Here is a 14,092-nt window from a genome sequence, read left to right as displayed (position 1 = left end):
ACGGACAGCACTCACCTGGGCTGCGGTCACCCCTCAGGCTGGTGGGAGAGTCCATGTGGAGCAGGGCCTCGGCCGCCTCGATCGTCTTGTCCGAGCAGTGGATGCTGCTGCCATGGACCGAGGCCTCCACTGCAACGGGACCACAGACAGGGGCTGAACGTGGAGCAACACAGCCACTTCTGGAGGACAGTTATCGTCTTTTAAACTAAACCTTTCCCCCCCTGAACTGGAGACCGTATTTATTGTAAACAGACTCGACATGGCAGAACCGAATGTGCAAAGTGTTTTAACTACAGGAGCCACAATACGCTTGACGAATCAGGAAGTGGCAGCTTCTGGGGAGTGTCATTCATTTCAGCACCATGGAAAGTGGCGTAACTGGCTGCTCACACATACCTTTTCGATTAAAGATATGCACTGTGAGTGATGTGATAATTATTCTAAAACAAATAAAAAAAACAACATAGGACAATTTTGTGAACGCTTGATCACTCTTCAAAATATTTCCCAAAATGTGATGATGTTTTCTTCTTTATACCTCACAAATCAAATATGTATAGCCTACAGGTGTGTATACATACATAATTCCAGGAGTAGGGGCAAATGTCAATTATGCTGTGTATTATCTAGGAATAACTACAGCCTGATAGCTTGCTGCTGGTTAATAACTAATTCTTGGTAGCTGCAGGTAAGCTAGAATAATTTGTGGTAACTTGGTTTTGATGCCCCCACCACCCCAATTCTCGTTAAAGAAGTCAAACTCTTGTTCCGCTGTTTTGTTTGTAGTCAGTGTTTATACTCTTCCCCTCATTCCTCTTCAATTAAACGCATCAGTGATTCGACAGATTGGTCCCGGCGCTAAACGAATTAAAGCTCCATTCTCTGTATTCACTGCTGGGAACGGCGCAGATCCCGCAGCCCGATGTTCACATTTCAGTGCTCATCTTAAACGTGAGGATGTGTCCTTCTCTGTTCTGCTATTGGAGTAAAAAAACCTCGCAAAGCTGACATACTCTTTCAGACAAGTACAAATAGGATCAGACCCATTAAGACAACCTACTCACTGCCTGACTTTCAAATCCAGTTGTCATTTGCTGTGATCAGTTCAGCAATAAATCACTGTGCTTTGGTACTGAAAATGATCAGCTACATGCTGACATACATGCACTACACATGGGAAAGTAAAATCATAAGAACCACTATTTACCACTAACTTTTGTGCTGTATATGTACCTTGGAAGGCATACTTCAGGCGTTAAGCAAGTGACTATAATCCTGACCAGAATTCAGCTGGAAATGTTTCAACTATTTATAGCAAATATGTGTCTGTCACCATGCCATTTTCATAAATCATTTTCAAATGCCTCTGTTAGGTGCCTACTATTCCCCAAACAGCAACTTTAAACAGTTTCTTTAAACAATACAATAACCCCTCTCTACAAAATGTAATAACCCAAAGTCAACATTAAAATGCCTTTGCCCCACGCTCCCCAAAAGAATGGGTTACTCTTAGTCTGTGTTGTCTTGTGCTGCTTGCTCTCAATGCCGAGTACGGTAGCCTGTGCCACCTGTTCTCCTCCATCAACTTGTCCATGGCTCAGTTTACTGTCTGCCCTGGCCATGTTTGGTTATCTATAGCAGAGGGGCTATCTTTAGCCACAACCCCCCCCCCCCCCCCCCTTCCAAATACACCTTTGTGCCCAGTGGAACCAGCCTACAGAATACACGCTTCCATACTGCTGACTGTTACAGTTGCCACTGAAAGGCACATTGGTAAAATTGCTCAAAACCCAGGTGACCGCTTTTGACAAACACGAACACTGCTAACACACCTCCATGCTTGCAACAAATAATTTGACAGTAGAAACAACTGGAGACTTCGCCTTTTGACAGTCTGTGTCAAACAGCTGTTGTGACACCTTGCAATGAAGGCCGTGGATTTTTCTCTGAATGAATAAGCGTTATGAAGGTTATTCTGGTTTGTGGCATACACACTGCCTGTGTTACAAAGATGTGAGAATGGCTACTTAACTTCCTATGCTATTTGATCATTAGCTGTATCAAAGAAAATGTTTCACTATTAAGTAATGCTTCACCACAGTATTTAAACAAATCAGACGCAGGTACCCATACAATTTGATCTAACGTTTGCTATCTAACTTCCTATATTAGCTACCAAATTCTTTGCACATTGTCAACTAAAGATGTAACTAAAGATCTAAAGATGAAATCTAAAGATGTGGTCGTATGTAAAATAAATCGCATGTCCTTTCCATAAAATGAACCCAAAATGCAAACATTACGCAGATAGAAAACGTGGTACTATTTAACTGCACCGGGTATAGCGGTCCTCGAAAAAGTAGTGCTGTCCCTTATGACTTCCGTGTTTACACTCCACTCTTTCCCTCCAGTTCTCTCCGAAGACGCTCTCATAGCTCGCTGTCACTCAATCCCCACCCCTAGCCTCATTGGTCAGTTCACACCTCTCCACCGCTCTCTGTGCGCAGGCCCATTGGTTCATCTACAGATTTCGAACAGATCTGATAACCGATTGGACAGACACAACAGTCAATCATGAGGACAGCCTCCCGGGCGGATCGCAGCGCTTCCGCCATCAAATAGCGAGCAAGCCAGTTACAAATAATCTAAAAACCATTCCAATTTCCATTTGTAATGAGAACTGTATCCGATATTTTGCATAAAATACCCATTTCAGTGTGAGCACGTCAATTCGAATTTCACATAACTGCTTGGCACACAATTTGCATCTGAAAATCGCAGCGAATAAAGCAACGCTGGCTAACGGGTAAAACGCGATCCGCTACACAGCGAGTGAGCAATCGCGCGATTTAAACAAGAAAGTAACATTAAAAGATCTGCGTGCATAGAAACAGACTGTCACTTTGAATATACCCAGCTTGTTAAAGTCGTGTTTCTCAACCCTAAGAAACACATTAGGTTAACTATGCCAGCTGGCTAGCGTTCGCTAGCTCCCGAGCTGGTAAAAATAAAATAAGTCTTTAATTTAAACACAAATGGCCAAATCAACAACACATCCCTCCTCCTGTATTTTAATTCAGAGCACAAACTGTAGTATGTCGTAATATTTCAACAGTAAAACTGGATATCATAATTGCAGGTCCGTATTAAGTCAGACAGCGTGGCAAAGACGTAGGAAAGACAACATCTTCAACACTTCCTGGTTTCCCAGCAGCGCACAATCTCACTACCCGTTAGCTAATAAAATCAACACAAGCAATAGAGATACAATTTGATTTTAACTGCCGACAGTGCAACTGCAAATACGGACACATTTATACAATAAGATGCATTACCACAACTCATTGGGAGAGTTTTTGACAATCTCAGATACAGGAAAAGCAGGGAACGCCATGCAGGTTACTAACCAAGGTGATCACTTCCTGATGTGCCCTCCATTACTTTACAAAACAACTGCACGAATCTGAATGCGGTAGCCTACCAAAAGCGCACAGAAAGCGAAAGCAATCGCCTCCGAAATAAGGAAGTGAATTTGTCAGAAATTACCAGCTCTGATGAGCAGATCAAGCTGGTTAGCGGGACCCTCATGCAGTGAAGTCGCCATGTTCTTCCAGAGCTTCAGATTCACATTGACTTACATTGAAATGCATAGAGAGGCACAATTGAGATCACTCCGCAGCCACAGGAAATCACCTCAAATTCTGCCAAACACGCAACTGCCTACCCCCAACAAATGCGATCCTTCCGCGCTAAATACAGGAAATCCTCTGCGCTTGAGGACTGACTTCCTAGCTTGCCATTAGCTAGCTAGCTAGCTATGTTAGCAGACATTAGAGGACAGTCTTTGAACATTGTAATCGTAATGTGATTTTTGCGTTAGCTTAATTATTGCGCTGTTGGCTCTTAAGTAAGATACTGTATTAACTTAACTTCACAGCCCATTTGGCTAATTCTGTCAGTTTCAGTGGACTTTATTTCTTTGTCCTGTAAATGAAAACACTGTAGTTAGTTAGTTACCTAGCTAATTAATTATCCTTACTTCACTATTATGTAGCATATATTAGCTAGCTATTCCTTTTTATAGCTAATGATCCTGAAAAGGTTTCCTAATTATTTGATTAAGGCTGTTTGGACAAAAGGTAAGGTGTTAAAGAATACTACGAAAGGAGATCATTTTTGTCATCGAAATAATATATTTTATTAATTTATATATTTTATTAAAATTACAACCTTTGCGAAACTGAATGCAAATGAAAGAGATGTGTAACTCTGGCTATTTCACAAACCCCGGAAAACCCTTATCAAACCCCTAATCCAACCTTGACTACAAACATGCACCCAGGTACTGAAGAAAAAGGAAGTACTGAAGACTATGCTACATACATTTCCCGAATAACTTTTGTTAGATATCGTAACACATGCGACGAGGTGTTGTCTTGATCTGATAACGCTTTCACGCTGTGCAACATCACAAAAGGCAGCCCTTTAAAAATCCTAGTGCGCATGCATTTTTGGGTGAGTACTGTTGTAACCGCGTTGCGTGTAGTCCGTTTAATTAGCGGCTGTGTGCGGTTTGTAGACTGCAAACATACGGCTCGAGCTAGCAAAAGCGGTTTTCTGGGAAACACACTGTACCACATGAAAGTTGGCCACTGTAACTGACAGGCCATGTGTCCTTTGAACATACAGTTGGCTGACTTAGTGACTTTGAGGCAAATGTGGGCATATATATGGCCTCAACAGGTGCCTGACTGACTGGACACCTGTCCATTGGCTCAGGCAAGAATATGTTTTTCCCTTAACTAGTTCGTCCTCTTGAGTGTGTAATGTACCGTGGTCGTCTGTTTACAACCCCAAACACTTGTAGAAGTACTTTGGAAAGAGACGGGTGTCCTGCAGCTACTACACAGGGGATGTTTCACAACACAAAGACAAAATAAAGCGTTTTCCCTAAGAAATAACAGGATTTGGCCATTGCAAATTTCAGGTGCACTTTCCCCTCTATTTTTCTTTCTATTTTTCTATTTTCACATGTTATATGATATGACAGCAAGAACTATCAGTATCGTGCTGATAAGTTATTATAACCTTCAACAATTTACATGTACATGATTTGGTTACATCAAATAAAACTGACCATCACAGTTTATTTTATCCACCTGTCATTTTACCTTAAATTCAAATGTAAATACAAATGCATACATTATATACATATATACACAGTTAATTTTGTATAATTGCTCAGCCCCGGTCCTAAAGGGCCAAACTGCAGGCTTTCATTCCAGCCCAGCACTTAACTCGCCTGGCTGGGCCTGGCCTAGGCCTGGCCCGCTGACATCATGTGTCAAGATTCCTCTGTCTGGAAAGGGTCATGCAGATACACCCCATCTTCTGCACCATGTGCTTGTATTCTATGCAGTGTGGCTGATTGGTTATTGTCCTGTCAGTCAAGCCTGCCTCTGGGGAAGGGTAGCAACACATGGAAATGTAGCTGTTGTGATTGGACCATGGCTCAGAAAGGTCATCCTATCACAGGTAAGCAACTCCTTGAAGCTGAAACATTATGACATACTATCCCAAAATGAAATGGGGCAATTATTTCCAGACTAAGATTTAAGTATTCTACATTACAAACCTGTCTGCTGGTCAGAGTAATACTTAACCACCTGGTTTTACCAATGATGGTCCTAATTGAACCAAATTAGCTTCCCCCCAAATCTGAGCATTGGTGGTTTAAAGGGAACTGGAAAACCTGTTGGATTACTGGCCCACAGCACCAAAGTTGACAAGATCTGCAAAAGCTTTGGCACGGGTAGAAAATTCTCGTTATGTAGTTCCAGGTATTCTTCTTGTTTTTGTTCCATCTGAATCCTGAATGATCTAACTGGATCAATCACTACTTCACAGACACCTATTAAATGTATATGACAGTGCTGCATTCCTTAAACGTCCTTGTCCGCTGCTACTTAAGGCTTCAGAAATATCTTCCAGTGCAGTTCTTTGAGTAAACAACTAGATGTCCTCCTCGAGCTACGACGTGAGTCCTAAATCAAAGTTTTGACTTGATCTCGCACGCCAGGCACCCTGATAGGGCCGCATGCATGAGGCTGTGAGACGGGAGACGTGGTTGGGCAGAACTGCTGACACAGCTGTGTCAGGAGCGCCTGGACTTTCCAAGGTGGCAGAGCCTATGAGCTGCCAAAAAGCCTTGGCCACAACAAACTAAGAGAATGTAAATGCAGAGTTCTTTCCCAGCTGTAAGACAAGTCCACCGTATAACTATCAATACCGTAATTATTACTTAACCCATTGTTGAAGATCTCATCATCTAAAAGGCACCAATGAAGATTCTAAATTTATTGTATCAGGGACTGTCACAAAAAAGCGTTAATGGTAAACTGTCAATATTTCATGATCAAAATGTACAGCTATACATGTTGTAAATATTCTAATCTGTTGTACATATACTTTTTAACACACAACTACAATTCCATTTTTCACCGATAAAAACATTATGAAGGGAGAGCATACCCAATAGTTTGGATTAAAACCATGCCAGATAAGTAAGATTATTTTTCATTTGTTACCTAAATTCTAAGCAAGTTTGTGAGGCTTGTAATATCAGGTCCATGTGTAAAAGCTGCATATGCCTACAGCCACAAGATGGAGCCATCACTTGGAAATGTTAATAGCTGTTTCTTATACTGAGGACAGTGTATACTCATTTTTCTTCCTGCTTGATTAGGCTGTTAACTGAATACTGATATGGTTTTGACTCACAAAGTTATGTTTTATCAATTGTTTTAATGTGTCAGTTCTTTGTTACAGGTATGACGAATACTCTATTACTACTGACTAATATAGAAGTATTCAAATTTATTAAGTGCGATTAGATGTGCAGTGTGGCCAAGAACACTGAATACTGAACAATACGTTTGGCTGAACGGAGATAGCTACACCACATTTGTTCAAGGCATAGACATTAATGAAATACACTGATTAAACATCTTTAAATATTTATTTGCACAAAATCCTCCCATACATTTCTCTCACAAATAATTTAAGACAAAATTAGCAGATCAGTATTCAGTTACGAGCCTGATGAAACCAAATAAATTAACAGCTCAGGCAAAATGAAAGCCAGTGTGCACAGTAGGTGCTTTGAGAAGCACTGTTTCACAGCACTCTCAGGAGGTTCACAGTTTCACTGTGTGATTTGCCATGTACAGGAGTGATGCCATTAAAATGCAGCAGATAAGTATAATAACCAAGGCTACATGTTCGAACAAGCTTCTACCAAAAATACATGGTTAAACATTTTACAACAATTGACATGATATTCTGTAATTAACATGAAAATGCTAGTAAAAAGTTATGCAAGGAAAAGCACATCCTAACTTGAATTCACATGTAAAAGTATTGAAGAATGCTTATTTAATTTTTTTTGACAAATCAGCCCAAGGAAGAGTATGGCCAAACACTGTCACTCAGACAGAGTGAGCGGCTCCCCAAAAGAACAACAGTACTATCATTATACCACTAGATGGCAGAAGGACACCAGTACTGTGCACAGCATAAGAAATATTTTAAGTGTTTGAGCCCACAACCTGCTGGTTAAATGATTATTTGTATACAGGCTTGAGCTGTGTGAATGGAAGAGGGATCCAGTGATAAGCTGAACTGAAACGTCCCCCATATGGTCTTGTCCCTCTCAGAGCCAATCAGTGGCCAGCGTGTCATTGCCCAGGCGGTGGTGTAACACAGCTGTACTGGATCCTGCCACATTCGCTCCGTCAGGCGCCAGGTGCGCGCTGCCTGTGTCCCTCGCCACGAGGCACACTCAGGCCTCTGCTGTCACGACCACCGCATCTACAGCGCCGCGCAGAGAAGAGCCGCCAACGTTTACCTCCCTTTCACCTCCATTCCACTCACTCACCGTCTGCTCTCAAGCCAGATCAACCTATCGATGCTGACTGCGAAGCTCCGTGTTCAGATACGGCACATCACCCACGGAGCACTGCTCCATTGATTTTGGTACAGACCCCAGGCCTGTACCCCAGGAGCAGCTGCCTGCTTTAGTACTGGGCTTTCGCTAGACAAGCACTTAATCGGTCCCTACAGAGGGGGCCCGGTTTGCCCCTGCTGTGCTGGCTTTTAAGGCTGTCCCTCCACTGTTGGGTGAGTCAGAGCCAAATGCTGTCCCATTCACAGCTTTAACAATGACGACATCTCTGATGGCTAATGGCTATCTCAGGTGATCTGTTTCCAGTCATAGTTTCACTCGTCTAATACATCAGGTTTTTTAAAATATGAATGACTTCGTACCATTCATATTCATGAGCCGGTGTATTGAATACATAGGGCTATACAATACAGTCGCAGTTTTATTTCAGTCCATTATGTACTTTCTTTTACCTTTAGCAAGTCATGTTCTCATCTTCTTTAGCCACAGCTCTATTATGGCAGTTAAGCCTCATTTGCACTCTGCACCTTCAGTGTTTTAATTCGTATCATAACTCTCAGAACTCAAACTCTCCAACTGCATCAGGGTGAGCCCACGGTGAAAGAATCAGGGGCACATTCATCGTAATTTGTTCATTTGGAAAACGAACAACGAGTAGATGTGTTATCAGCATTCGACGACAGTTTTGCAAAGCAGAGAGGGGGCGCGCAGAAGGAATGGAGGACCGTCCTACCTGTCTCCACCACCTCCGTCTCCACCTCCTGCTCCTCCGCCACGTCCTGCATCAGGTAGGTCTCGTCGTCGTACACCAGCACCTGGGCGGCGAAGCACTGCTCCACGCGGGCGCTGGGCACGGGCTCCACGATCACCGCCGGGTACTCCTCCTCCCCCTGCCCCTCCTCCTGCGAAGAGGACACGCCCCCGTCACACATCTGACTCCTCCCACACACCGACTGCCCACACAGGGAGTTCCACTCCTCAATATTCAGTGATAATGAGGCGGTGAGATAATGTCCACATGGAAGCTATCGTAACCTTTTCAAAAGAATCAGCATAGGAAAATACACTGCTCACTGCTGGTAGAAGCTAAGGTTAAATAAACCCCAGTAAAGACCGATACAAAAAAAAAACTAATTTATTAGCCTCTTTATTAGCCTTAAGTTTGGCACAATCAAAGCAACAGATGTGGAGAGACAAGATGAGCCTTTTCAGTGTACTTTGAAGATACAATGAGAGTTATTTCTGAATTCTGCAGCAGTGGTTTTACTGACATCTGAAGAGCAAAGGCTTCATCCAATACAGCTGAACAGTATTAAGAAATATCGACAATGACAGTTTATTCACTAGAATTCTTAACAGCCTTTCGACTTCCAATATCAGCACTTGCTTAATGTTTTATTTTTCTTTTTAGGCTACAATCAAAGTCGCTACAGGAGTTTTTATTAAGCTGGTTCTCTCAATAAAAATCTGCAGTGTTACTGGATGACGGCTCAAATTCCTGGGCTCTCCGAGATGCCCGGCAGTCCTCTGCAGAAGGCCTGTCTCATTTCCTGGAAGAAGCCCGCGTCTGCGTGTCCGCACATCTAATAACTCCGGTCCAGATGGGACCGTACTGAGAGGTACCATGAGTGGCACTGGTTAACAGCACACAGGTTATGTGCCATCTCAGAATCAGCAGTCTACACACCCACTTTCTGCCCATGCACATGTTTACAGTCAGCTGCGTACATCATTTGATTAGCATTTTATGTTTGATTAGGTGTATCTTAGTATGATTATGCACGTGTGCTTCTCTGATAGCATGTGAAACATTGCATTGATTCCATAATCACTGCTCCACGCTGCTTTAACACAGCTTAGAAACAGTGAAGAGCAGTGATGCTGACCCTCATTCTCTGGGCCCATGAGACCCCAGCCCTAAGCTATCCCACACATACACCTAGATTTTTCCTATCGGTCTGTGCAGGCTGAGAAACACAGTACATTCTGGGACATGTAAAAGGCTTCAGAAGATCCCACAGCCTCACATTTCTCATTTTAGTTGTGCCGCTGGTTCAGATGGGGGATGTGTACTAAACTAAACTAAGATGGTATACATTCAGTCCAAGCGTGCTTCACTGCTCCACACAGCACACGCCTTTGCAGTGTGGTCAGTGGGGGTTAGTGCTCAAAATGGCCGTGTGGTACCGCTGCCATTGGTCCAGAAGACCGCCAGCGGGTCACATGACAGTGCCCACACAGACGTTCCCGCCGGCTTTGGTACGGTCGGTCTGAGAGCGTGCCGCGGGAGACGGACGTCCCCACAGCGCCGGGGCCTGGCACAGATTATGCAAAGAAGAAGCAGGGCCACTCGACTGTGACTGAGAGCAACACAGCACCGTAGTCATAGTGACCGTGCGCGGGAAGAGCGGAAGGCAGCGCGAGTGCTCTGCGCCTGAGTGCAGCGCACAAACCGTGCTTCCGGCACGTTCCCTCCAAAGCGTTAATTAACAGATCCCTGCGGGAGTACAGAAATACGACACCTCAAAAGAAGGCACAACAAGTCACACACCAGTGCGTTTTCAGTTTCAGTGGTGTTGGGCTGTGCTAGTGCTTTACTGCTTTATCTGGGCACACAAGCAAAAGCAAGGGCAGTGGTGTCGCCTACAGCCCCTGCTCACTCTGAACCCTGCCCTTCACCCCCAGCTACCTCTGTATTCCCTCAGCACACACATTACATACGCACACATCTATGCACTCACACACACTCACTATTCACATGCATATCGCATACACAATACAAGCACTCACAATGTGCACGTGCACACAACAGAAACATGCACGTGTCCACACAAGGCTCCAGCACACTCACACACACACACACACACACAAACAGATGAACACACACTCATTGAAATGCACATATTACCCAAGCGCACAGACAACGGTGAATCAAACTGGAGCCGTGCCATTTTCGCTTCATCGAAGCGCGCGCCAAACGGCGACTCGCGCGGCGTCGCTCCCGCTGCCCGAGCGCGACAGAGGCGGCAGTCAGGCCCCCGTGAATGAGGCTCTGTGCCCGCGGCGGGTTAGCAAGGTGGACAAAGCGGGCCTCCACGGCCACGGAGCCCGTCAATGACGCCATTCACGCCGCCGGGAAGCCCCGTCCAGCTCGTCCGCGCTCACACCGCCGCCGATTGTTTCAGCCTTGCAGAGGCCCATCCTGCGCTCGCTTCTGCTTTTGACCGGGGCGCCCTTTCACCCCTCCAGTCTGTACCCCTTTGTGTTTTCATCACTGGGGCAGATCGCTTCAGCGCCGCCACTGAAAGCCAGCTCCAACTCAACAGCTCCTGGCACAAAGAACTCTGATCAGCCAACGTGCAGGGAGTCTCATCCTTACCAGCGAGCAACAAATTTCAGCTAGCGCTTTTCTAAAATTTAAACTTTTTTTCCTTCATAGGCAAAAGAAAATGTGATTAAACCTACTAAACGCTGTGCGCTGAGGAGATAAGAGGCCGTAATTATCGATATCTTAATCAGCTGCTGTGCACAACCATAAAATTAGGTTTTTCTTGGGACACCTATTTCCACTGCGTATTGATTTTCCTGGAAGTACTGCATCAGCCCTGCATGGTTATCATAATTACGTCCACTTTGCAAAGCATGCTGGGGGATGAGCACATTCAGGGGACATGCATAATTGATGTCGGTAACAGACTAACCTTTAAAAAAATAGCTAAAAATTGCTAACCTTCATTAAATAGATTTGAAGGTCCAAATGAATTTTAATTACATTTGAAGTATCTGCATGAATTTTTATGGTTCGTATGCACACTCTGGCATCAAGCCAAATGCAACTGTGATACAGAAACTAATGGCTTGTGCATGCAAATAGCAACTCAACAGAACATTAATGACCACTTCACATTTCAGTTTAATTTTAAAAGGCCAAAGTGTCACTTTCAAGTGTTGGAAAATTAAAGGTATTATTACTAACTAATACCATAATAGCTGAACCATGATCTACACTATGAACGCATCATACACTGATATTGAAAGGTTATCTCAGTGTTCTACAAAAACAAAAAGCAAATCCTCTGCTTGAGAGACAAGCTTAGAGCACCAGTATTATATAGTGTCATGAAAAGCAATATTTACCAAAAGAAAAAGAATGGTTTACAGAAGGCAAAGCTAAATAAACTGCAAAACGAAAAAAATGTATAAATAGATTTTTTTAAAAATCAATGCAGTGATGTACTCAGTTTTGGAACAAATACCACGACAGCAAATCAAACCAGTTCATTGTTTATTCTGAACACATCACCAGGGGCTGCCCCCATGCCCGGTTCATTCAGCTGGGACATGCTGAAGGATGCCCAAATAAGGGAACTCCTGTAAAGACGACGGGCCTTTGACGGTGCTGCCCTCGGACCCTTACCTGTGGCGGATCCTCCACAGCAGTGACGTACTCCACCACCGATCCTCCGCCATCAACAAGCACCACAGAGGTCATGACGCATTCCCTGGGGAGCGGGTCGCGCTCTCTCCGCAAAGACTGCCGCAGCTCCTGCAACACAGCGCCTCCTCGTGTCCGCCTCCGGTACTGCAGCCCGGGACCTCAAGCTGTCAGAAGAGAGGGAGATTGCATAAGTGCTCCTGTATGTGGTTGCGTTCCTAACAGATGCAGTCAGACATAGTTCTTCCACAACAATCAGGTCACCCTTTAATTAAGAGATTCAGACATGTCACTCTGTCATTCTTCAGAGCGTATGAACACAATGGTATGGGTGGGAGTATGACTGTTCCTGCCTCATCAACAAGCCTCCTGTCCTGCGTGCATGGACACTGTGTCTCCCGGAGACGGCCCTGGTCAGGCGGTGTGGAGCCCGAGGCCTGAGCCTTCTCCCTCCTCATGTGCAAGGGGAACAGAGAAACAAAACAGGAAGAGCTCCGCTTACAGCATCTCCCAGCTGTGACGGCCGACGCCATAGCAACAGTCGGCCAGGGCCAGCGGAGCTTTGTTTCCTCCGCCCCTGACCACGCTCAAAATAGGACCGGAGAGGGCTGACCCCCTCGCAAACCCCCCCCCCCCAACAACCCCCCTCCCCCGGGATCATTAATCGTTTGTTCAGACCGAGGGAAGGGGAGGGTGTGCGTTCGGAAGCGCTTTGCTACACGGATCCTGTCAGGCTTCCTATTCAGGCACCGTGAGGCGGGGGGGGGGGGACAGGTTTATTAGACAACCGCATTCCAAAAAAGAATGGCCCTGCTTTACTCACCAGGCGCCGAAGCCGCTCGGCGCAGCGCAGTCAAGTGCTTGCCGCAGTAATTTCATTACAGCTAAATTAAGGACGTTCTGCTGAGGGTCTGGCGCAGTGCTTTTACACCGCGGTGACCGCGCCGCTCGCAGCAGCTGCCTTCTGGATGCACAGATTTGCAAGTATAAAGGACACTTCGGGGGGGAACCGGGGTGTTTGAAGTGGACGGGGACCGTGCGCCTGGCGGACTTTAGGACCTTACAATGGACACGGGGGGGGGGGGGGGGGGGGGGGGGGGCACGCCCAGCAACGCAATGCAAATGGCAATAAGAGCAGTAACTCTGTTGTAGAGGCCCCGTGAGTAAACATGGCCCGCAGTCAGGAAAAGAGCCTGAGTCATAGCCGCTCTCTCCCTTGCTGGCGCACACACACATATACATACACACACACACACACACACACACACACACACACACACACACACACACACACACATACGGCACCAGCGGCCGCAAACTCCCCTGCTCGGATCCGAGGATACCGGCCGCAGAACCAGGAGGGCCGTTCTCACGCAGACAGAGGGCCCTGAATCCCGCGTTTAAAAACGATGAACAGACGGCCGCTTTGCACACCCACTCATCTCACTTTAATAGCCTTCAAAGAAAATGCAGTGTAACCTGCTTAATATCCCCCCCACCATGTAGAACAGATCTATGAATTTAAGCAGGGCGAGCTTTTAACAGTGTTTCAATATTGCCTAATGGTGCAGCCACACAGCGAAACATAGAACTGCATTTTTTCCATACTTTTTATACATTTAAAATGAACTAATTTGCATTTTGTAAATGTTTTGCTTCCATACTGTATTGCAATTACACTATTACAAGACAAC

At 45.2% G+C, this 14,092-nt stretch overlaps 1 protein-coding gene across 2 annotated transcripts in view; it reads right to left on the bottom strand.

Moving 5' to 3' along the window:
- LOC118769779 (ETS-related transcription factor Elf-2-like) overlaps positions 1–14,092 on the bottom strand; it is a 38,135-nt gene that overhangs the window by 6,364 nt on the left and 17,679 nt on the right. Inside the window, exons 2-4 of one of the 2 annotated variants that reach the window (XM_036517092.1) lie at positions 12,381–12,565; positions 8,697–8,865; positions 16–129 (exon numbers count right to left, since the gene is read on the bottom strand). In XM_036517092.1, coding sequence (XP_036372985.1) covers positions 16–129; positions 8,697–8,865; positions 12,381–12,455 — 358 coding nt within the window. In that variant the 5' untranslated portion in view covers positions 12,456–12,565. Of the gene's footprint in view, positions 1–15; positions 130–3,546; positions 3,619–8,696; positions 8,866–12,380; positions 12,566–14,092 lie in introns of those variants that run through there. The other variant, XM_036517094.1, reaches the window with a different exon arrangement.

The sequence above is a fragment of the Megalops cyprinoides genome, chromosome 22 (assembly GCF_013368585.1).
Source record: "Megalops cyprinoides isolate fMegCyp1 chromosome 22, fMegCyp1.pri, whole genome shotgun sequence".
Taxonomy (NCBI): domain Eukaryota; kingdom Metazoa; phylum Chordata; class Actinopteri; order Elopiformes; family Megalopidae; genus Megalops; species Megalops cyprinoides.
This window is presented reverse-complemented; position numbering and strand designations above follow the sequence as displayed.